Consider the following 24,743-nt stretch of genomic DNA (forward strand, 5'->3'; position numbering starts at 1 on the left):
TAAAAATTAACTTATTTTTAGATAATTTTCACTTCTTTCAAACAAATTCTCACTTGAAATAAGTAGAAAAATCTGCCAGTGAAAGGAAGTTATTTGTGCTTGTAATAAGGAAGAAAAACTTGCTCCACTGTCAGATTTTTCTACTTATTTCAAGTAAAAATAGACTTGAAATAAGTAAAAAAGTGTCTAAAAACAAGCTACTTTTTTATGTATAACTATGTATGTATATGTATAAATATACTTATTTTAGGTATAATGAGATTTGTTTTGACTAGAAACGACATTTTGACTAGAAATAAGACAAATATTCTTGGTAAGATTTTGAGTTTTTGCAGTGTAGAAAAGGCTGATTGCCCAAAGGAGGTCTTAAGGCGTGAGATTTTACAGTTGCCACTTGCCGTACCCCTGGTGAACCTATCACTATTTTGTCTTCTAAAACGAACATTTTCCTTTAAATGGCAATATCTTGATTGTGATTGGAGTTCAGTCTCAAGTGCTGCTCTACCTGCCCCCAGAGGCTGGTTCTCTTTCACATTGTGTGTGTGCTAATCCACTTGTACTGCTGCTCATGCCGTAAGAGCATTCTTGATTAAGGTGACCTAGTTCCAGGTCTCTGCTGCTAACAGGACTAACAGTAATACGGTGTGTCCAACAACCTGCAGTGTGCTGCCATACGAGCCTCGCAGACACACACACCTCTTCTAACTCTGCCATGTGACCACTGTTTTCTCTCTGGGTGCGTCCTCCTGCGTGCTGCCAGGCCCCGGGGAGGAGATGGGAGCCAAGCTGTCGCTGGTGGACGGCATGGGGCAAGGCTCTGCGCTGGTTCCTTCTCTCACTCTGGAGAACATCCAGGCGGCGTACGCGGACGGGAAGGAGGGGACTGCCAGGGAGCTCATCCAGCAGGCCAGCTGTGTGGAGTGCAGCGTGGGGTCCAGCCACATCGATGGAGTGAGTATACACCTTAAATACTACGCTGCTCTGTCCACTGCTGGTCAGGCTGGGTGGCCACCATTGTAATATAAAAAGGTTGAACGAATTGCAACAGAAGCAAACTCAACTGATTTTGTATCCTCAACATGTCCTGAGTGAGGGAAAAAAAGCCCAGAAGAATCCCATTAGGGGAAAGTTTAGAAAAAGACCCAAATTTTTCTCACGTGAATAGGGTAAAATTTTTAACCTTTAGATATCTCCATGAAAATTACTGAGTTGATTACTTACATTAAGACAAACAAAAACTGTATTACAGGTTTTTTGAAATTCTTTGTTAACATGAGCACATTTGCATAAATTTGCATAAATTCCACCGTTTTGATGGCACATGTGTATATATAAAGGTGCTGTGGTGGTACCAGCTTGAAAATTGGAATGCGTTGACTCCATCGGTCAACCGACAAGAAACATGGGTATAGCAGGTGAAAATGTCTTGTTCAGTCTTGTTAACATATTACAGTTAAAAAACTTAATATTAAGGTCTGAATGGAACCCATTTAGGCTATCAGGTGTTGTATGTATGCAAATTAGCCATACGTAATTGGATTATGCACTGTTTGCTCATACCTGCTCTACTAAGGATGTGGCTATCTTGAAAAATTGTAGTCATCTTGAAATTTAAAGTGATTTCTTGTCGGTTGACCGATGGAATCAACTCATTCCAATTTTCAAGCTGGTACCACCACAGCACCTTTATATATACATGTGCCGTCAAAACGGTGGGATTTATGCAAATGCATGCAAATTTGCTAATGTTAACAAAGAATTTCAAAAAACTTGCAATACATTTTTGTCTTAATGTAAGTAATCAACTCAGTAATTTTCATGGAGATACCTAGAGGTTAAAAATGTTACCCTATTCACGTGAGAAAAATAATGAATAGTATAAATGGGATATATTTGGGTCTTTTTCTAAACTTTCCCCTAATGGGATTCTTCTGGGCTTTTTTTCCCTCACTCAGGACATGTTGAGGATACAAAACCAGTTGAGTTTGATTCTGTTGCAATTTGTTCAACGTTGACCCCTTTTTTGGTTTAAAATTACTGGACTATAACTGTGTTCTCTGGGGTGGAAACCACGACTACAGTGACATGCTGTTACATTTTTAGAGCTATACGCACATGTACTGAATGTATGTCTAGTAATTAAAATGTTAATGGGCAGAAGAAGAAGAAGAGTATTTTATTAATCCCTTGCAGGAAATTATGGTGTCACAGCAGCTTCAATAGAATAAAAAACAGATAAATAAAGATAGAAATTAAATAACTTAGGCTAGCAATAAATGAACAGGAAAAGTCTTTGATCCAAATGTAAAACAAAATTAAAACCTCCACTCTCTTGTTAACAGGTTTTTAATCAAGTGACTACAGGACCTTTCACTTTGAGTGTAACATGAGATTGTGGAAACTAGAGACCAGGACACCCACAAGTCTCCAGATTATCCTCAGCTAAAAAAAGCCCTCTAAAAACTATTGAATAAAACACAAAGAGCACTGGCTGGTCAAAGTGCTCCCAGTGTGTGCTGAAGTACACACTGATTTGTTCTGAATGAAAACCTAAATAGTTTGGAAGCACTGATCTAAAGCTCAGCGGATTGGGCCTGAGAGATCCTGGTTCAATCCCTGGACCAGCAGTGGGTATTAACATGTATCAAAGAGATTATTAGATTCAAAGATTTTTATCGTCAATTACCGGTATGTATATTGCCTGGAGGTACAGAAGAATCGAAAAGCCTTTTCTCTCATTCACCTTAAAATAAACAGTATAAGATGTAAAAAACACTTTATACTAATATAATACACGGAATACTAATGACTAAAAGAAGGAAAGGGAGAACTGGTTGCTCAACAACTGCTTGGCAGTTAACTGAGTGGCTCTGGTTTAATAAACGTTGCCCACTAACCAACCAGCCAGAGAAAGGAGAGCTGATATGGGCCTGGCCTGGACCTCAGCAGCACTGAGATGCTGACTCCTGAGGTTCACTCAGCCTCCAGCTGCTCCAGTGGAGATGCTCCGTGTTTATCAGATCAGACTGAACTGTGACAGAGATACAGTACCATTCCTCACACTGAAACCTCTCTTCATATATTTTTTAAAACCTGTGATTCTTAGTCTGCACACTTGCACAGCAGAGACATCAACACACTTACAGTACACTCACAATGACTGAAACAGGACAATAGTATTTCTGATAAGTTGTCCAGAACAATAGAATGTTACAAATAGCAGGATGTCAGTTTTATATATATTTTCTGCATATTTTGCGTATCATGCAGCCCGTCTTCTTGTTTGAGCCTCACTGCTATAATCCACACAGATGGTCTGTTTAACCTTTCATTATTGAATAACAAAACTCAGCAGTTCTAAGTGGTGGTGGCACTTCTCTTTTTTTTTTTTGCATTTGCTCTTTCTCACATTTGCATTATTTATAGCTACTGCCTTTTTGGTATAGGGTGATCTATAATGTCCAGGATTCTTCATTGCTTTGACATTGCCTGCCTGTGAATTTGGGGGCGGAGCCTCTGTAGAGGAATCAAAGGGAGGGGATATTTTTTTTCATTCAAATTTTCTTTATTATGATTAACCCCTCGAGGTGTATCACCTCGTTTTCGAGGAGGTCGCAAGTAAAATTAAGAAAGAAGGATAAGGAAAAGAGAATAGAAACACATAACAAATACAACATTCACACACAAACACTGGAAAGAGTAATCCAGACATTACAAACATTACAGCCTAAGCATACAAGAAATAGTGAGTTATTACAAGCAGTTAACTTGAATGCATATCATATTATGGGGTATAGTAGCTGTACATAGCATCAAGGACTCAGAAATGGGCAGTAGGTGGGTCCATCTCATGGGGAGATGGTGAAATAAAATGGGGCCTCAACAACCAATGAACAGTCAGGTGTTTCAGGTCATACATGAGCATTCAACCTCACCAAGTGAGATGACAATGCACACTTGAACAAACTAAGAGCAAGGAAGGATCTAATGTTGGCAGGTAAATTATTCCAATCGGCAGGAGCTTTGAACTTGAAGGCTCTTTTGCCGATTGCCTTTTTAACTCGAGGAACAGTAAAAAAGAGCTGAGAGGTATGTCTAACTTGGTGGGTTGATGTAAAACAAAAGAGATACTGTTTCAAATAAGGGGGATAATTTAGGTTAAAACTTTCAAGCCAGTGCATATGTCTTCTCAAATCAGGGGAAGGGATATTGAGGTTTTGATACAGCGCACAGTGGTGTGTATGGAAAGCACATCCAAGAACAAATCTACAAATTCTGTTTTAAGCAGTATTTAGCGGAGCTAGAACAGATTTAGGAGCATTGAGATAGACAACGTCACAGTAGTCAAGTAAAGGAAATAGCAGTAGGATAGCAAGTTTCTTCCTAACTTTTAACGTAAAACAGTGTGGAGAGTGGTAAAGAGTACCGAGACCAAAGTTTACTTTGTGCAATATGATCAATGTGAGATTTGAATGAAAGATTAGAACCAAGCCATACACCTAAATATTTAAAACTGTCAACTGTATGCAGATTTGTAGCATCCTTACAGGTAATAGCACAAGAGCCTTTTTGCTGTTGTTTTTAAAATGAAGACTGAAAATAGGAATGATAGTGTTTCATTTTTCATGTTTTGGTAATGTGATGGTTTTGCCTAATTGTCAACCAGTCAGAACCGGCCTATATGAACGCCCCTGAGAATGTCAAAGGCCTTCGTCAGGTTTGGGCAGAAACTCACAGTGAGTTTGACGCCCTCACATTTTAAAGTCACATCGTGAAAACATGTTGACACAGTGTGAGTCCTCCTGGTCACAGTGCAGTGATAAAATCCTATTACACCTTGTCCCCCGAGCGTCCGACCCGCTGACAGCGCTGTCAGAGGCTCAAAATGAGTTTAGCTCTGGTGACTCCCGGTCATCCATCACTCTGCCCTCTGTTTCCATCTCTTTTCTTCTTCTTCTGTTCTGTTACACTTAGTTTTGTAGACTTGCTTTGTAAAAGCTTGTCATGTGATGTGCTGCTGTGTAGGATGACGGACAGAAGACGATAGTTTCAGAGGTGTCGCTGATGATTCTATTCAAACATCACATTTATCACTCCATGGTCCAACTACTCACATTTCAGTCATCATTTTACCGATTTAAAATAAACCTTAAAGGTCCAGTGTGTTATAATTTGGAAGGTTTATAGCCAAAATCTGAATATACTACCCATCTATAAGTGTATAATTGCTATATAAATACAATTTGTTTGGTTTTTGTAGTCTTATAATTCTTCTTTCATATATACATATATAAATATTTGCCATATTTGTACGGCAGCCCGAACAAAAAATCCAGCCAGCCAGAGAGCACGTTTCAAGAGTTTCACGTTCATAAATAAACCAATTAAGAAGAAGATGGAAGGAAAGAAGTAGGAAACAGCAGACGTATCCTAAAACGGTTTAGATTTTCACCTCATCGCTCCATGCTCCTGAAATAATCCCAGTCGTCCCAGTCGTGGTAAACAAGTTTTTTGTCCTCGGAGGCCACCATCACTTTAACGACAGGAGGGGTGACTGCAAGCGAGTGAGCAAGCGCTGCTATCTAGAATGTGATATCACGGTTTTACCCCCATTTTACACACTGGACCTTTAATGTATAGAAAAACAGAAAATGTGTGTTTGGTTCTGTTGGCTCTGGTTCTGTTGACTTCTTCAAATATTTACTTGTATATAAAAAATAGAAAAAGACCAACATTTTATTGTTCTCCATTATGTGGTTTAACTGTTTAGAGGAAGTAGAATGTCTGTTTGGTGCAGAGGAAATAAAAACAGAGAGCTGTGAAGGCCACTTTTGGCATCATTCACCAAACAACCTGAAAAACCAGTCCATCACACATCAGTGATCAGTGTGGTGCTGTCAACAAGACAAAACTAGTTCTTCTTTCAGTCTTTATTTACGGAGGACAAATTCACGCCTGTGCCCTCCATGACAGAACAACACCCAACACAACAAGAGGTGTTGTTTAGAAATAGACAGACTGTACAGTCTCACTTTTCACTTTGCTTTATGCATCTAGGTTAGGTTGTCTCTGTTTACATATTTGGACCGATGAAGGTAGATAACAGCCCAAAACACGTTATATAGAGATACACCAATCACCAGTAACATTCTTAGCACTGACAGGAGAAGTTCATCATGGCACCTGTTAGTGGGTGGTGATATATTAGGCAGCAAGTGAACATGTTGTCTTCAAAGTTGATGTGTTAGAAGCAGGAAAAATGTTCAGTGTAAGGATCTGATCCAGTTTGACCAGGACTACTGGGTCTCTCATGTGAAAAGCTGCAGCTCTGTGGGCTGTTCCCGGTCTGCAGTGGTCAGGATCTATCAGAAGTGGCTTTATATTTTATATTTTTATATTCTATATCTATCTGTGCCTTTTTAATGTATGATCGGTGCTGTGCTGCTTGCTGGAACCTCAATTTCCCTGAGGGTAACCCCCCAAGGGATTAATAAAGTTCTATCTATCTGTCTGTCTGTCTGTCTGTCTGTCTGTCTGTCTGTCTGTCTGTCTGTCTGTCTGTCTGTCTGTCTGTCCGTCCGTCCGTCCGTCCGTCCATCTGGTCCAAGGAAGGAACAGTGGTGATGCGCCCACAGGCTCATTGATACATGTGGAGAGAGAAGGCTGCATGGCCCGTGTGGTCCCGTCCAATAGACCAGATACTGTTGCTCAGACTGCTGAACAAGTTCATGCTGCTTCTGATAGAAAGCTGTCAGTTTGTTGTGTATTTCGCAACAAAAAGGACCGACACAATATTAAATAGGAGGTCAGAATGTCATGTCTGATTGGTTAATATAACACAGGGCTCCAGACTAATTTTTTACTTTTTTACTAATATTTTTTTTTACTAGGAGCACAGACAGGAGCCCCTTACCTTAAGATTTTAGTGCAAGCAGAACATTTTGGGGCACACACAATAAATTGACTTGCACAGCAAATATTCACATTTCCTTTTAATCCATGATCCTCACACACATTGGCCTGCCACCTGTAATGACAGATACCAGATTATTTGAATTGCCCCATCCATGTTTCACCAGTGTTAAAAAACAAAACAAAAAAACAACATTAAATAAATTTACTGGTTGCACATGTGAAAGTAAATGAAAAATTTACATAGACTCAAATTTTTGGGGCAAAATGCCCCCATTTCGGGGCAGTCTGGAGCCCTGTAACAATATATGTGCAGTACAGACCTGAACTTGTCCCTGGGGTAGATGATAAAGAGGCTGTTTATAAGCTCTGCTATAGCTACATAGCCAGCATTAGCACTGACAGCTGTTGATTGTGACTTCAGTATCAAACTTCATTCTTTACTCACCAATAGTTGTCTCCAGAGGTTGAAAGAAACCCTTTTGTTTTGCTATTTCCAATTGAATTATAAATTGCAGTATTTTAATTTTAATACTACTAAGATGTTATATTTATATGGTCAAACTTGACTTATTGTTCCCACAAGTAGATATTTTCTGAGTAAACCTCCAGATCATTTTATAGATCATTTAATTATGTTTTGATGCTTCATCAGAACTCCCCTTGTTACAGTACTAATGTTTCATTCTTAATAGTCACCAGTTTCATCCTTGTGTTGTTGCAGATGCATCTCCTGTGTACGGCCACTCAGCACGGTGACGTGGAGAGTGTGTGTTACCTCCTGAAAGAAGCGCATATCACTGTGCCGCAGGATCTATCCAACAGCAACCCAGCCATCCTGGCAGCGTACTACGGCCACGCCGCCGTGGTCAAACAGCTGCTGGATTCAATACCAGGTGGGAGGAGGAGACGAGGCGGCTCCGCATTCACAACATACAGGACAGAGCTTTTATTTTGACAACGACATGTATAGATGACAAGTTTTAAAAGGATAGTTCAACATTTTGGCAAATTTGCCTATTGCCGTAATCCCTATAGTTTTAGGAGTAGGTTCATTACCTTTAATTGTCGGTTGCAAGCTGTTTTAAGATCGGCGGGGCAGAGACGCGAGCTGCATGGTACTTTTGCGTTTCCCTCATCAAACTATACACAAACCAACAACTCAAACGCTCTCGTGGACAAGTTGTGACCTGCACATTCACCACGCTATGAGATAATAACGTATGATTATGTAACATTATAACACATGAAGCAAATACTCGGAACTACTTTCGCTTTTGAAATCACTCCGCCCAGCAGCCGTGTCTGGAATGTAGTTTCAGTTTCAACTGCGTCTGGTAATGTTCCATTGTTATCTCATAGTGTGGTGAATGTGCAGGTCACAACTTGTCCACGAGAGTGTTTTGGAGTTGTTGGATTGTGTATTTGATGAGTTTGATGAGGGAAACGTGAAAGTACCTCTCACCATGCAGCGCTCATGTCTCTGCCCCGCCGATCTAAAAACAGCTTACACCGATAATTAAAGGTAATGAACTTTAATTGTCGGATTATGGCAATGGGCAAATTTGCCAAAATGTTTAACTATCCCTTTAAGTTGAGGCCAGTGGATGCTCTGTAGTTATATGTGATGCAGTTTGTTTGATTACATTTATGGTGCAACTGTTAATGTCCCTACACATTCATATAATTACTAAAAGGGCACTCTGATATTTTATATCAAAATCAGTTTACTAGTCGTGTCTAGTGCTGCTCATCTTGTTAAAGGGACAACGAGGAGTTTTGGAAAGCGAAGTGTTTTCATACTACATTTACCATGAGCCTCCGCGCGCACGGTGAAATTATTGGACCGGCGCAAGGCGGACGTCTTGCCAAGAATGTTTTCATTCATCAACAATGAAAGTCAGAGGTTTGAAGACGATCACATACCGTCCTAGTTCCAACCATAAACGGCGATTCGGCGGCGTTATTCTCATGACTCGCCACGAAACCGAAAGTAAAGAAACGCTGGTCGGCTCACCCAGCATTTCTGTCACCACTAATAATAACAAAATAACGATAGAGACAAAACGATATATTTATCGAAAATGGACCCATTAACAAGTGTGGGTAGCGTAGATTCATCCACATTAATATGATACTTCTTTATAACTAAATAGAAACTCCTCGTTGTCCCTTTAATTCAGCTGCAATGGTCTGATCAGGATCAGCCTGGTTTATATGTTTAGATTAGAATATCAAACATGAATGGATGGGCATTTATAGCAGAGACAGAGAGGTCTGATAAAAAAAAGAAAATCTAAAGGATTGAATTATGGGAAGTCTTTGGCTCCCTCTCAGGTCCAATTCTGAGGAGAGACTTACTGAACTGGATGCTGGCCACATCTTGCCAGCAGGGTCACCTGGATGTGGTGCGGCTGCTGGTCCACAGCTACGACGCCGATGCCAAGGACTGCGCCATCCACAGCGATGAGTTTCCTGTGGTCAGCGGGCTGCCGCTGTACGCTGCCGCACAAAAAGGTACGCAAGACGCACCTGAACACACTCACTGGAGATGTTGCCTTGTGCTCGTAACACAGCAGGAGGCGGGGACATGGAGATATTTTGAATTTAGTAACACAAAATCTTTAAATCTTTTATTATTTCTACAGTGTTTTCAGAAACTATTCAACATTTGTGTCCTGAAAACACTGAGAAATACTTGTCGGTTCTCCCAGAGGTTTTCAGCAGCAAGAGCAGAATAAATAAACCATTTAAAAAATCCAAAACATTTGTTTTTATGCGGTTAAAGCAGAAGTTAAAGCAATCCACTCTTATCTCATTATCTGATTCTTGCAGTGCTGTTCAGTTGCTTCATTCAGTTGCTTAATTCCCTCCAACCTCAGACAGATGGATAAATCTGCAACCTCTGATTAGAGCACAGTGGCGGTACACACACATATCTACTGAGTTTATCTTAATTAAATCCAGGTTGCAACAATAACTCCCATGTGTTTCTACACACATCAGAACGGTCGGGGTTGTGTTGTTTATGCAGCCTCCTTTCCAACTTTCTTTTTAGCAAAATTAATGTTTCTCTTTTTCTTCTCAAATGAATAATCATGCAAACGCTGCTGTGTCACAACATGGCGTGACCGGCTGCGTATGATGTGAGATACAGTGGAGCTGATACTGAAGCAGGGTCATATTGATATGTTCATATAAACCATTTCAGCATTTCTTTTTTTTTTTTAATTATTTACTCATCGTTATTTCATAGAATCAAAATACAACCCCCACCCTCTGCATGTGGTTGAGGGAAGCACGTTGAGCAAGTGTCATGCTTCCCTTTGTCTGCGTTGGCTGTTGCACAGTGCTGAGATCAGTTATCAGACTGCAAGTGTCATTTGTATTGACCACTCTCTTCTCTTTATATGATTACATTTATTGTATTTGGAATAGATTTTACTATTGAAATTGGGTCCAAAACTTTTATACCAAGTATTGATAAGTGAAAATTCAGTCACTTAACACTTCAGGCCTGAAGCTGGTTGGACACATTAAAGGGATACTTCACCCAAAATCGACAATTCACCAATTATCTGGGAGCTACTGCTACAACAAGGCTAAAAACAGATCAAATAATTTTTTTCCGAACAACTTCTTCATGTGGCGGCTTCAGGACACTTGGGTCAGTACAGACGAGCAGTATGGAGGTATCTGGATGTTTCATTCAAAAGTGAACTCTATCCGCCGCCATTATATGAAAACCCGTTGCCAGCCGGACCCCCCCTGGAAATCCAAAAGCGCTTTGATGACTCCGAAAGTTCTCCGAACCCTTCCTTGGCATGACGCTGAGTAGAAAATTGGTGAATTATCGATTTTGGGTGAAGTATCCCTTTTAAAACCAAACAGTTTGCTGCAGCTGGAATCAGGCTGAAGTGATCAGCAGTTTGTCTGTCACAGTATCTGAAGCTGGGGTGTTAATTCCCCCTCACTGATTTTGATGGTCAAATATGAAGATTTGGATCCACTTCTGCAGGTGAATTATGGGTCAAGTTTCTACAGAGTCAAGATCTTGCTAAATGCATGCTTACATTACAAGATCAATACAGTTAATGGCACCAAGGTATATATACCTTGGTGCCATTAACTGTATATATACATCTTTAATGTATATTGACATTAGAATCAATCTAAACCACCATGCATTTAAAACATTGCAACATGTAGTGTAGTGCACAGATTCTGGATCTGATGGATGAGGCAAACTCACTGTATCTTTATGCCTTACAACCAGACGGATTGATTTTATGTCTTTATGGAAGGTCAGGAAAAAGCATTTAGCTAATTTAGGTATCTCCATTTTGGAGACAACATAACCACAGCAATGAACCCGAAACTCTCAGAGGAACAGCATGGCAGATTATAACATCATCCAGGCAGAGCAAAAGTGGCCGGTGTTTGATGCTCATTAATTTTTCACATCCATTATCGTTCTTAGTTTTATTTCTGTTTGGAGAATAAATCAGCTGTATGTTTTGTTTTTCCCCATAATTTGGAGCTTTTGGGGATAAACGTGTCATTGTTCAAACACAAGTGAGGATTCACCAACAAGTTGTGCCTTTTTATCTTTATGCTTGTATCACTAGATCTTTACAGTTGATCCAGTGCTAAAGCTCATAGAATGGATGGATGCATTTCACTCAGTGATGTTGCCGACATACCATTCGATATGTTGTATGAGATCAGGCTATATTGTGCTTTATTCCCCACATGGCTTCCTATCTCATCTCCTTTAGCAGAAGAAACACTACACCTTCCTTTAACACCTTTAAAGGGATAGTTCACCCAAAATTGAAATTTCACTCATTATCTACTCACCCTCATGTGGACTAAGGGCTGGGAGAAGTTTCAGAGTCCTCCGTGGCTTCTCTGAGTTACAGGGGGTCTCGGCGTAGCAGTGCATGTCCATATAACGGTCGCAAATGGATACCAACTGTCTTCGTAACAAAAAGACACACCAAAAAACATCCAAATACCTCCATGCTGCTCGTATGTAATGTCCGTCTTGTATTGAAGCCCCGAAATGCGAAATTGTCCCGAAAAAAATTAAATAAGTCTATATTTCAAGCTTGTTTTGTAGCGGAAGCTCCTCGAAGCTCCTGAACTGGGAAGGGGACAGACCCTGGTTTGTCCAAATTTGACAAAGAGGAGCTCTGAGAAGCTTCCGCTACAAACAAGCTTGAAATATAGACTTATTTAATTTTTTTCGGGACAGTTTCGCATTTCGGGGCTTCAATACAAGACAGACATTACATACGAGCAGCATGGAGGTATTTGGATGTTTTTTGGTGTGTCTTTTTGTTATGAAGACAGTTGGTATCCATTTGCAACCGTTATATGGACATGCACTGCTACGCCGAGACCCCCTGTAACTCAGAGAAGCCACGGAGGACTCTGAAACTTCTCCCAGCCCTTAGTCCACATGAGGGTGAGTAGATAATGAGTTCAATATTCGGTGAACTATCCCTTTAAAGCATCATTTAAAGTAAAGCACCACTGTAGTCTGACCTGGTCAGAGCCACGTTTATCTAGAAACAACTGTAGTGCAGCTGATCTAGAACTGATGGAAATCCTCATCTGATCTACTGAAGCCCAAATCCATAAATACAGATGTATTCTCTTTAAACGTGTCCAGTTAGGAGTCGTCATGGAGACCAAGCAGACTGACTTTATAGCCTGTAGATTCACATTACTAAAATCATTTGAATGTCAAGTGCACCTCTGCTAGGGAACTAGACTCTGCATAATGACTGTAAATCTGCATATGATTTATTCTGATCTCTTGCTCAGTTCCTTATTTCTGCTCACCTTTCTGTATCTGGATTTTTCTTCCACATTACCAATGTGATGCGAGTCCTGTTTGTTCCTCTGTTTATTTAAAGGAGTGTAGTCTGTGATTCTCCCCATTTATTCTTTATTGTCCTTATTAGTTCTCCTTCCCTTCTCTCCTTGACCCTGTGATGTTTTCCAGAAGTTGTTGGAGAGGATTATTTAGACTTTTGGTCAAAGATACTGACTCTGAGTGCCCTCTGTGTCTCGTGTTGCAGGTAATGAGGAGATTGCTCGCTTCCTGCTGCAGAATGGAGCCGGATTCTCTTCATACACCCTGATAGACCATCCTGTCTTCAGCAAACACCTCCTCAGACTCAACATGCAGGAGACGTCCACCAATAAAGTCAAAGAGGTGTGTGTGTGTGTGTGTGTGTGTGTGTGTGTGTGTGTGTGTGTGTGTGTGTGTGTGTGTGTGTGTGTGTGTGTGTGTGTGTGTGTGTGTGTGTGTGTGTGTTCTGGAAACCAATGAATGTGAGGCAGTCGGAGAACACCAGTAGAAAAAAGGATTTATGTCTAGCAGTGTTTCATAGGATGGATTCATGTCCATATGATAATGTTGGAATCAGACAAGGATGTTAATAAACAACTTAAAGGGATAGTGCAACATTTTGGCATATTGGCCCATTTCCATAATCCCTATAGTTTTAGGAGTAGGTTTGTTACCTTTATTTGTCGGTGCAAGCTATTTTTAGAACGGTGGAGCAGAGCCGCGAGCTGCTCAGAGCCAGGTCACAACTTGTCCACTAGAGCGTTTTGGAGCTGTTGGATTGTGTATTTGATGAGTTTGATGAGGGAAACCAATAAATCCCATTAGCCTCCGTTCTAAAAACAGCTTGCACCGACAATTAAAGGTAACGAACCTACTCCTGAGACTATAGGGATTATAGCAATCGGCCAATTTGCCAAAATGTTGAACTATCCCTTTAAGGTTCAGTGTCACATCCTCAGTTGAATTTAAGCCATGATACAAAATAACAAAGACTAATCTGCTGGTGAAGATTCTAATTTTCAGTGTTGATTACAGAGTAAAGTGAAGTTGAATAAAGTTGCATTTACATTTAAGATAAAAAAAAAAAGATAAACTCTCTATAATGAGTTTTATACATAAGCCATTTTATATTCGGTGCCTGATATAATTCAATTTGAACTGTACGATAAACTTTTATACTCATTAACTGCTGCCTGTTGATGGCATGTTCATTTTTCAACCACATACTACAACTATTGTATTGTTGTATTGTTTCATTTCATTTTTTGTTTATTTGAGAGCAATCATGAAATGAAGATCAGCAGAAAATGTGCAATTCCTGAGCAAAGATGCTAATTTTCCCAAAGCAGGTAACAAGTCACAAAGCTTCACATTGTCACTGGAAAGCCATGTGTTGTGTTGGCTATAGCCAGAGCTGACAGTTCTTCTAGGACTTGAAGTTTTGAAAAACACAAGCACACTGCAAACAAATTCAGTTCTAACGGTTCATTTTTCAGGTTTTCATCAAGTTTCATAAGGCTTAAAAATGTGCAAATATAAGCTGATCATTGTAAGTTTTCCCTGAAATGTTGAGCCAAAGTGAAAGAATTAGTGATGCTCTTAGCCCTCTTAATCATTTACCCCTTTAGCTTATTTAGACTGGTGCCAGTCCAGCTATTTGGAAATGAATGTGGCCAAAACAAAAGAACTTCTAATACAAACAAAGGGAGTTACTAATGTTCCCCCTGTTTCTCTCATCAACCAGATTGTGGAGGTTGTGGAACATTTTAAGTACTTGGGCACAATCATTGATCACACCTTGAGCTTCAAAAAGCACTTATCTTATCTTATCTTATCTTATCTTATCTTGTGTTTGTGTGTGTTTAGGCTGTCAGTGTGTGCTGGAGTGGCCTGCAGCTGCCCTGGTTAGAACTGGACTGGTTCATGGACATCTCGTCCCGTATCACCCACCTGGACCTGTCCTCCAACAGCCTGGGTGCTCTGCCCTCGGTGGTGCCCTGGGGTCTCATCCACCTGCAAACTCTCAATCTGTCCAACAACCAGCTGAAGGAGCTGCCGCCAGCTCACAGCTCCCAGGAGGTCATCTGCTCCAGGTACAGTAGATGTGGCAGCAGCTTCTTCAAATACACAAAAGACTAAAACTGTTTGTGTTATTTTCTTAAAGGGATAGTTAACATTTTGGCAAATTGGCCCATTTGCCATAATCCCTATACGTAGTCATAGCAGTAGGTTTGTAACCTTTAATTGTTAGAACGGTGGAGCAGAGCCGTGAGCTGCTCAGAGCTACGCTACGGAGGCTAATGGGATTTCTTGGTTTACCTCATCAAACTCATCAAATACACAATCCAACAACTCCAAAACACTCTGGTGGACAAGTTGTGACCTGCACATTCACCACGCTATGAGATAATAACGGAATGTTATGAGACAGAGTTGTTTTAGAGGCAAATGCAGAGACTGCTTGCCGAAAAACTGCCCTCGACAGGAATGCGCATCAGCTGTTTTGCATGAATTTACCTCTAAAACAACTCTGTCTGGTAACGTTGTGTTATTATCTCATAGCGTGGTGAATGTGCAGGGCACAACTTGTCCACCAGAGCGTTTTGGAGTTGTTGGATTGTGTATTTGATGAGTTTGATGAGGGAAACCAAGAAATCCCATTAGCCTCCGTAGCGTAGCTCTGAGCAGCTCACAGCTCTGCTCCGCCGTTCTAAAAATAGCTTGCACCGACAATTAAAGGTGACAAACCTACTCCAAAGACTATAGGGATTATGGCACTGGGTCAATTTGCCAAAATGTTGAACTATTCCTTTAAGAATATTTTGTTTGTCTACATTTGTGAGCCAGATGAAGATCATTCCAAAGCATTCATTGACTTGTCCATCTCTCATCCTCCCTGTTTCTCTCTGCTTCAGTTTGCAGCAGGTCAATCTCTCTCAGAACCAGCTCTCCAGTTTACCAGCTGGACTTCTCCACCTGACCCGCATCCAGAAAATCACCGCAGCCAAGAACCAGCTCACTGTCCTGTTTGACATCCCTGCCAGTATGTTCCAACTCTGTTCTACTTGGTTGCATGTGAAAGTGCTTTTTGTTTTGTCTGCTGAGGGGCTACCAGGGCGACACTGAGTGTGCGTTGATGAAGAGCCAGTCAAATGTTACCTCGTAGCCAGCTGTAGTGCAACTGTTGCCCTGGCAAACTGCACTGGCACTCAGCTGGAGGGATGGAGCAGCAGTTTAAATAAATTGTGATGAAGTGCAAATGATGATTTTAGAATCAGAGTTTTATCAAAATGTTTGTGTCAATGATGTTTTAAAAAAAAAAAGCAAAGCTGTGGACAGAACTGGTTATATCTGTTTATCCTGATTTAATATTTTATCAAATGTTCTTTGCTTTGCTTGCCGTCATGTGTATGTATTTTATTAATTTATTTTATTTTATATTTTTTATTGTGAAGCTCTTTGTGTCCATGAAAAGTGCTGCTTAAAAAACTTTACTTACTTTACTACTGCAAACAGGCATCCGCTACTGCATTGTAGATATCAACAAACCGGCCTCAAATGAAGCTGTGACAGTTACCTAGTGTCCAAGGTTTTGTCTTCATATACTCAAATGTTCAAAACCCAAAATCTGTCACTGGTTGTACACGTCTGACTGGTGTTGTTTAATTCCAGCAACAAACTGGATCGGCCTTCGTAAGGTGGAGGAGCTGGACGTGTCTGACAACCGTCTCACCAGTCTGCCTACTGCCGTCATGCACTGTCTGAAATCCCTGAGCTTCCTCAACGTGTGCAGGAACAAGCTGAGCACCTTCCCTGACCCCTGGGCCTGCCCGCTGGTAGGACACCACACTGGCAATCATCTACCTTTTCTTTTTTTTTAAAACAATATCTTTATTCAATTTATATTTTATAAAAAGATATACAAGAAAAAATAACAACAAAAAAAGTGCCCAAAATGACACATGTGTACAAACCTACAGCATCAGGGTCAAAACTTTCCATACGGTATATTACACACTTGGTCCATACAACAGTACCAACAAAATGAAACAAAAACATATCAGTCAGAGGGCCTCCTCAATGAAGACACATAATCATGAATCCACATAAATGACATCAAAATATAGTCCAGAGAACAGGGGAAAAAGAAATATAATATAAAAAATATAATTGATGAATCCTCATACTTTCTGAAATACCTCCTGTCTGTCCTTAAAGGGATAGTTCAACATTTTGGCAAATTGGCCCATTGCCATAATCGCTATAGTCATAGCAGTAGGTTCATTACCTTTAATTGTAGGTGTAAGCTATTTTCAGTACGGCGGAGCGCAGCAGCTGGCTGCTCAGAGCTACGCTATGGAGGCTAATGGAATTTCTTGGTTTCCCTCATTAAACTCATCAAATTCAACATCCCAAAACTCCACAGCGCTTTTGTAGACAAGTTGTGACCTGCACAACCACCACGCTATGAGATAATGACGGAACGATACGAAACGGAGCCGTTTTCGAGGTAAATACAGGGTAAATACGGAGACTGCTTGCTGAAAAACTGTCCCTGAACGCAACGCGCATCAGCGGTTTTGCATGAATTTACCTCGAAAACGGCTCCGTTTCGTATCGTTCCGTCATTATCTCATAGCGTGGTGGTTGTGCAGCTCACAACTTGTCTACAAAAGCGCTGTGGAGTTTTGGGATTTTGTATTTGATGAGTTTGATGAGGGAAACCAAGAAATTCCCTTAGCCTCCATAGCGTAGCTCTGAGCAGCCTGCTGCTGCGCTCCGCTGTACTAAAAATAGCTTACACCTACAATTAAAGGTAACGAACCTACTGCTATGACTATAGCAATTATGGCAATGGGCCAATTTGCCAAAATGTTGAACTATCCCTTTAAGAGGTAAACAAGAAGTTAGTTCCCTAAACCAGTGATTTCCAACCACTGTGCCACGGCACACTAGAGTTCGCCAGGTGTGCCGTGGAAAATTACCAAATTTTTGAAATTGATCCAAACTAGCGATGCACTTTTTTTTTCAGACCGATAACCGACGCTCGTAAGCGATTAAAACCGTTAACGGATGAGATTCAACACTCCATTGAGTGTCTGTGACTAGGCTTGTGCCGACCGGCCTGTCTCTTTTTGTTTGCTTTTTAAAAAAAAATAAAACGCACGCTCCTCTGCTCGTCTGTGCAGCTGCAGGTGAGTGACGGGGGAGCCGGCTGGAGAACACCTGCTTTTTTTTTTTTTTAGGGGCACCGGCGTCCTTACAGGGTGAAGCACGCGTTGCAAGTTGCACTCAAGTTTGTTCTGACTTTCTATCACAGGGAGTGCACAGCATAAGTGTAAGTCCTCTCAGGTAAAGCTTTGCTGTGAAATATGGCTGAAGGCACGAGTGGAAGTGTGCACTCCCATGAGTTGATTGACATAGCTTAAAAAAAAAAAAAAGAAGAAGAAGAATCGGAGTCAAATCAGAATCCAAGTTCTTCATATCGGTTAACAGTTTCTGTCCAAACAAATATTATTTAGCTCCTAAAAATAATTTGGCTTTGTTGAGCATCTGTGTCTGCAATAGTGACTGTCTGGCAGAGTTGGCTAATAAAATAGGACTCTTTTATGTCAATGGGTGTAGTGGCAGAAGCCTGCACAATGACCTGGCCTTAGCAATGTCCATTACTGAGTCAGAACAGACTAACTACACTGTAAGAGACAAGATTTGTATTATATTTACTGTATTAGGCTGCACTGTGTCAGTAACATTTTTGGTTAGTGGTGTGCTGCGGGATTTTTTTAATGAACAAAATGTGCCGTGGCTCAAAAAACGTTGAAAAACATTGCCCTAAACCACACTGCCATAGCAGGTTTACCCAGGCTATTGTTCTTTTTGCTTGTAGAAAACACATGTTCATAAAAAATTTTTCATGATGCTTATTTATATGTCCCTCTGGGTAGAGGCCTAGCAGAAAGAGCCTAGCTTCCAGTTCTACTCATCTCCTGTACAGACGGTCTAATGAAATAAAGTGCCCTTATTTACCCCACATCTATTGTGTCTGGAATATTCAAAATACTTTTCTGGAGTGATACACACCCTCATTAACCTATTATGTAGGAGTCTTATACAGTATCAACATCATAGTTTATTTTATAATATTTATTGATGAATATTATAAATATAAATTATATAAAATTGTATCACTTTGATGCTGCTGTTTTTTCGGGGGAGTTTATGGAAACGAAAGAAATTCTATAATACATGAACACAAATCTGAGGGTGAATTAAAAGACATCTCTGCATCTCCTCCCCTCTGCAGAAACAATGCAAAGCTTCTTCTAATGTGATCGAGAGTCTTCCCAACACCATCTCCATCTTCTGGAGGACAAAGCTGCAGGACGTGGACTTCTCTGAGAACTGTCTGAAGGAGCTGCCCTCGTACATCTTTGAGCTGGAGGTAGGACCCGACATCTGGAAATGTTGTTTTACACCGTGGTGATGCAGTGGTTAGCAAGAAGGTTCCTCCACTGCACCACCATGACGTTCTGCATAGATATTGTGAAAGTATCAAAGCCTCAGTCCACAGATAAGGGGCTTTTTAAGGCGTTTTAGAGAGATGTGAGAAGAAGAGGAGATTGGAATGGTTTTTGGTTCTTCCTGTTGATCAACACTTAAAATAAAAATACGATACCTAAATACCTTTAAAATAGGACGTAAAGAGGAAGCACACATGGTGGTGAGACTCCTGTGTGTGGCCTGGTGATGAGCCTCTAGATGGAGCTGCAGCTGTGTGAATGGCTCCAAGTTAATATTGTTGCAGAACCAGGAGGAGTTCACCCACAGTTATTTGCAGATATATTTTACTCAGTTTACCATCACGTTGTATATTCTGTGAATTATCACAGCGAGAGAAACAGAGATACAGAATTAAAGGAGGAATAAATTGGGGTTCTCTCCTTTCACCACAGTGGGCCTCATACAAGAAGAACTCCTACTGTACAAACAGAACTTCACTTCACTTCAGAGTATTCTTCCTGTTTATCAATTTTGTGATACATGAATGAAAATAAGTGGTCCAGACTTACACAAGCCACATACAGACAGTCTTGTCTTTCTCCACTAAGCTCCAGTTATACTCAATACCATGTTTCCTACCATGATAAATATTTGTATTAATGCAGAGTCTGCCCTGCTGACATTTGACTGTTTTGCTTCTTGTGTATTTTACCTTTGCATGTGACAATATAGAACTTTGTCAGGTTCATGGCTGTGGTCAAAAAGTCTTTTAGTTGAGATAAATCATAAGGCTACAAGCAGAAACACATCTTGAACAAAATCATCATCATATTGTAACTAAATACTGAAGCCTTAGTTCCTTATTTCTATTAAATTATATTAATTCTATTATACTTTTCTTTCATGTTATTTACATACAGCAGAGTGGGGGTGTGTGGCGCAACCTCAGAGTCATCAAGACGATGACTATAGTCTAGTCAAGTCAAGTCAGCATTTATTTGTATAGCACATTTAAAATGACCAAAGTGCTGCACATAGGAGGGTAGACAGTTAAATAAAACACTGATAATTAGAATAAGTTAGTACAGCAGCAGCAATAATAGGTTGGTAAAACATCAGTAGTAAGTAATAAAATAGATGTAAAACAAAGATAAGACAGGGAAAACAGTGCAAGTAATCATGAAACAGTTAAAAAGTTAAAAGGGAGATAGGCTATAAACTATAAACCGAAACGCGTCGGTCCAATAAAGATGTTTTTCTTAGCTACAAGTGTTGCTGGAGCTTTTTTTGTTCCTTTTCATGTTATTTACACAGTATATGTCATGTCAATCTTCTTTTTTCTGTGGTTAGAAAAAGAGTCTTCTTCGTGCAGTGCTCGTGTTTTAAAGTTTAAAAAACGTAAAAGAAAAAATCTCAGTGTACAGTTAGTGTTAGTTGGATCCTCTCCACACCACGGCTGTCTTCTCCTTTTGAACTCTCCTTTACATCTCTCCTTAACCTCACTGTGCTCCAGTAGAAGTGGTTAGAGGGGAGATTATTTAGAGTCTTCGACCTCAGCCTCCACCAGCCGCCCACCTCCTTGTATGATTGTGCACAGAAGCTGTTTGGTGAATGGACTGTGGAACAAAACAAACCTCACAGACAAGAGTAAGAGAGCTGAGGGGATTATGAACACAAAAATCTTCTTCCATGAGGCCCGACTCCTTGATTTATTAATCAGGAGAGTACCTTAAATATTGAAATGTCTTATCTCTCCACAATCCTGACTCAAAGTAGAGCCAACACAGAGGGAAATGAAAGGACAAGAGAAGCATAAATGTATTAAAACACACATTTTTTGGTTTTTCTGATAAGCAAAATCTCCAAAGTAGTCTGCCACTGGTGTTATCTTATCACAGAGGCTAATGCAGTATTCAGTGGTTAAATGATTCAGTACTTGCATAGACTACAAAACCGCTCATCCACAGCTCAGTGAACTGTAGAAGTGCTCAGAGAGACCGTCTCCACCTCTAATGGGAGCTCCTCCTGCATCAAAACAGCATTATAATGTCTGTGTAGAACTTTACAGGCTGAACTTTATAGGCCTGCATTGATCAATAATTAGTTTCAGACTCAGTTCTCTTTGATTTGCCAATGCTAAAGGGTCATTTTCATTTTGCAGCGCCAGAGTTGTATTACATTCTTATCAGTGACTGTTTGTCCTTGTCTGTCCTTGAGAGGAAAATACAGATGCGTTGTTTACACAGTGTCCCCCTCCCTGTCCCCCTCCCTGTCCCCCTCCCTGTCCTCCTCAGGCTCTGGTCTCACTCAGACTCTGTGGGAATTATATTGTGACACTCCCAGCCCCCAATAAATGGAAGTGCTCCCAGCTCAGGACCCTCGATCTTTCCAGGAACCACCTTGGCAAGTATGTTAATACACGCACACACACACACACACACACACACACACACACACACACACACACACACACACACACACACACACACACACACACACACACACACACACACACACTCACACCTTTTTTTTTCTAATGTAGTAAAGTTTCATTTGTCTAATTTTTGGGGTTCTTTTACGGTAAAAGGATTTGTATTACCAGACCAGACATACACACTACAGTTTTGGGCTGCAATATCATTAACAATGATTAAATAATAAGTAAATATGATTATATTACTTGAAGGGATAGTTCACCCAAAATTCAAATTTCACTCATAATCTACTCATCCTTATGTCGACTAAGAGCTGTGAGAATTTTCAGAGTCCTCCGTTCCTTCTCTGAGTTACGGGGGGGTCCACGCAGCAGTATTTGTCCATATAATGGTTGTCAATGGATACCAACTTTCTTCGTTCAAAAAGACACACCAAAAAACATCCAAATACCTCCATACTGCTCGTCTGTAATGTCCCTCTTGTATTGAAGCCCCGACATGAGAAATTGCTCCGCCGGTCAGGAAGAGCAGTGAACTGAGACACTGGGAGCCTCCGCTACAAACAAGCTTAAAATATAGACTTTTTTTTTTTTCGGAACAATTTCTCATGTCAGGGCTTCAATACAAGATGGACATTACAGACGAGCAGTATGGAGGTATTTGGATGTTTTTTGGTGTGTCTTTTTGGACGAAGAAAAGTGGTATCCATTCACAACCATTATATGGACAAATACTGCTTCACGGCCCCCCCCCCCCCCCCCGTAACTCAGAGAAGGAACAGAGGACTCTGAAAGTTCTCACAGCTCTTAGTCGACATGAGGGTGAGTAGATAATGAGTGAAATTTGAATTTTGGTTGAACTATCCCTTTAATTTTACATAGTTAGATTGACAGTGATACACTGATGATGCTCCTCAACTGAAGCTCCTTATCTCTGTTTGCAGATTTTGTACATTTGAACTGCTGATTTATAACTGAATACTTTTGGAGTGTGTCCAAATGTTTCCAGATGTTATGCTTTCATCACACTCAGATATGCAGATATGGACTCTTCTCATTCCTTCTCTGTGTTGTGCACAACATCATTTGGTTTCTTGCTGTTTTCTTTTAGGACAGAGGAGGGGCCCAAAACCAGGAGGCTGGCTTTCCTGACTACATGGAACAGGAGGGACCCAGACCCAGGTAGATCTGTTTTACATACGTTGAAATCATTTGACCATAAATAAAAACAGACATATAGATGTGATGGCGGGGTTGAGATTGATGTCAGGACTGTAGGGTCACTGCAGTGTTACATAATGCCTCTGCCTACCTTGCACATCGCAACAACATTAACATGATTTCAGTCATTTCCCAGCAGCATTTAGTTAAAGTTTAAACACTATGATATTCAGGCTTTAATCTCTGATTCTCATCGTCTGCCTTTCTTTTAACCCTTTTTTTCATTGTACAATTTTCCGTTTAGTAAATACCCCCAAAATAGAACAAGCTTGCTGTCCATTTAGTCCAGAATTTTGGGTGTGTCCCTGCTTCAGTCCTTAGATTGTGAGTCAGTTTCTCCATGAAGTGTATTTCCTGCACAATGTCCAACTGCTGATCTGCCCTAAAAGGATCACATTTTAGCCAGATGCTTGTTTAGCTTTTTTTTTTTTATATCAAAGTGTCAACATTTTAAGAGATAAATGTTCTTGATTTGAGGTATTACAACAGCTTTCAACCCTGGGGTCTGTCCTATAATCTGATATGTCCTAAAAGATCTGAGGAATCCTGTCCCAGAATGTGCATGTCCATGTCCAGTATTGCTGCTGTACACCCAATTGGATATAGTGACATTTACATTTAACAAGTGACTGATGCCATGCAGAATTTCTCATCACCTCACATTGTACAGATCTATTTCTGTATACAACATGAGGGATCCCTCCTCTGTTGCTCACCCTGAGGTTTCTCCGATTTTTCTCTGTTAAAAGGGTTTTCCATGGAGTTTTTCCTCAGTGGATGTGAGGGTCTAAGGACAGAGGATGTTGTTATGATGGTGAAGCCCTTTGGGACAAACTGTAAAAACAGGCTATACAAATGAATTGGCCTTTCCTTGCCTACAAAAAATTCAACTGACAAGGTTAAAACAAGTCAGTACTTTGCCAAAAAAAAAAAAAAAAAAGTCTTGCAGAGCAGTTTGCTTTTTTCTGTCTGGGCCTCATTAATCATCCTGTGACTTGCTGGTCTCCACCGCTCACAGACACTGCTCACTCCCGTCCCGACCTCTGTATGACTGCTGCCAACAAACAAAACACTTCCAACCTCCCACACGAACTGAATCCTCTCTGACCCCACACCTCAGACTGACCTTTTGAAAAACGGAGCTTGTGGGAAGTGAACTCAACCCAACCCACCTCCCCGGCTTAATGCAGGGTGAAAGAACTCCTGATAATTACTCAACCTCCTGGTGAACCAGCTACTACCCCACTCCCTGTTATTGACTCGCACTTACACACTAACTTGTCTGCAACATCAAACCCAACTGCAAATCCACTGGGCATTATTGCTATTATTACCATTGGAATAACAAATGGCTTGTAAATCTCTGATACAATGGAAATGATTTAACTTAATTATTGTGAAATTATATAATTTATTTGTATAGATATTTCATAATGTTTCAAAGGGGAGGATGTGTGTCCTGCCAAGTATCCAGTTCTGTGGAAGCCGGCTGCATGTTATGTTTCTTTGGAAATACCGAAAACTCCCAGTTGCCATATTCTAATACACTTGTTTGACCACACTGCGTATGCACTGTGTATGCTCTTTGCAGTTAGTCCCATTGAGTTTCCCATGATTCTGCGGGATTCACTGGAAGTGCTTTACTTGAATGACAACCAACTGGAGTGTGTCCCTCAGTCGGTGTGTGGTCTGCACAGCCTCACCGAGCTCTACCTCTCCAAGTGAGTCCAACCCTCAGCTGCATCACGCTGCCTCCTGCCTCCTGCCTCCTGCCTCCTGCCTCCTGCCTCCTGCCTCCTGCCATCAGTCACA

The 24,743-nt window shown here is 40.7% G+C and overlaps 1 protein-coding gene across 1 annotated transcript in view; it reads left to right on the forward strand.

Moving 5' to 3' along the window:
• Nucleotides 1-24,743, forward strand: part of lrrk1 (leucine-rich repeat kinase 1) — a 97,510-nt gene that overhangs the window by 15,513 nt on the left and 57,254 nt on the right. Inside the window, 11 exon segments of the mRNA XM_083997562.1 lie at nucleotides 761-951; nucleotides 7,637-7,808; nucleotides 9,250-9,429; nucleotides 13,002-13,138; nucleotides 14,642-14,868; nucleotides 15,691-15,818; nucleotides 16,448-16,611; nucleotides 19,080-19,217; nucleotides 21,571-21,683; nucleotides 22,822-22,892; nucleotides 24,523-24,652. Coding sequence (XP_083853688.1) covers nucleotides 761-951; nucleotides 7,637-7,808; nucleotides 9,250-9,429; nucleotides 13,002-13,138; nucleotides 14,642-14,868; nucleotides 15,691-15,818; nucleotides 16,448-16,611; nucleotides 19,080-19,217; nucleotides 21,571-21,683; nucleotides 22,822-22,892; nucleotides 24,523-24,652 — 1,651 coding nt within the window.

Source organism: Trachurus trachurus (genome assembly GCF_905171665.1).
Source record: "Trachurus trachurus genome assembly, chromosome: 3".
NCBI lineage: Eukaryota > Metazoa > Chordata > Actinopteri > Carangiformes > Carangidae > Trachurus > Trachurus trachurus.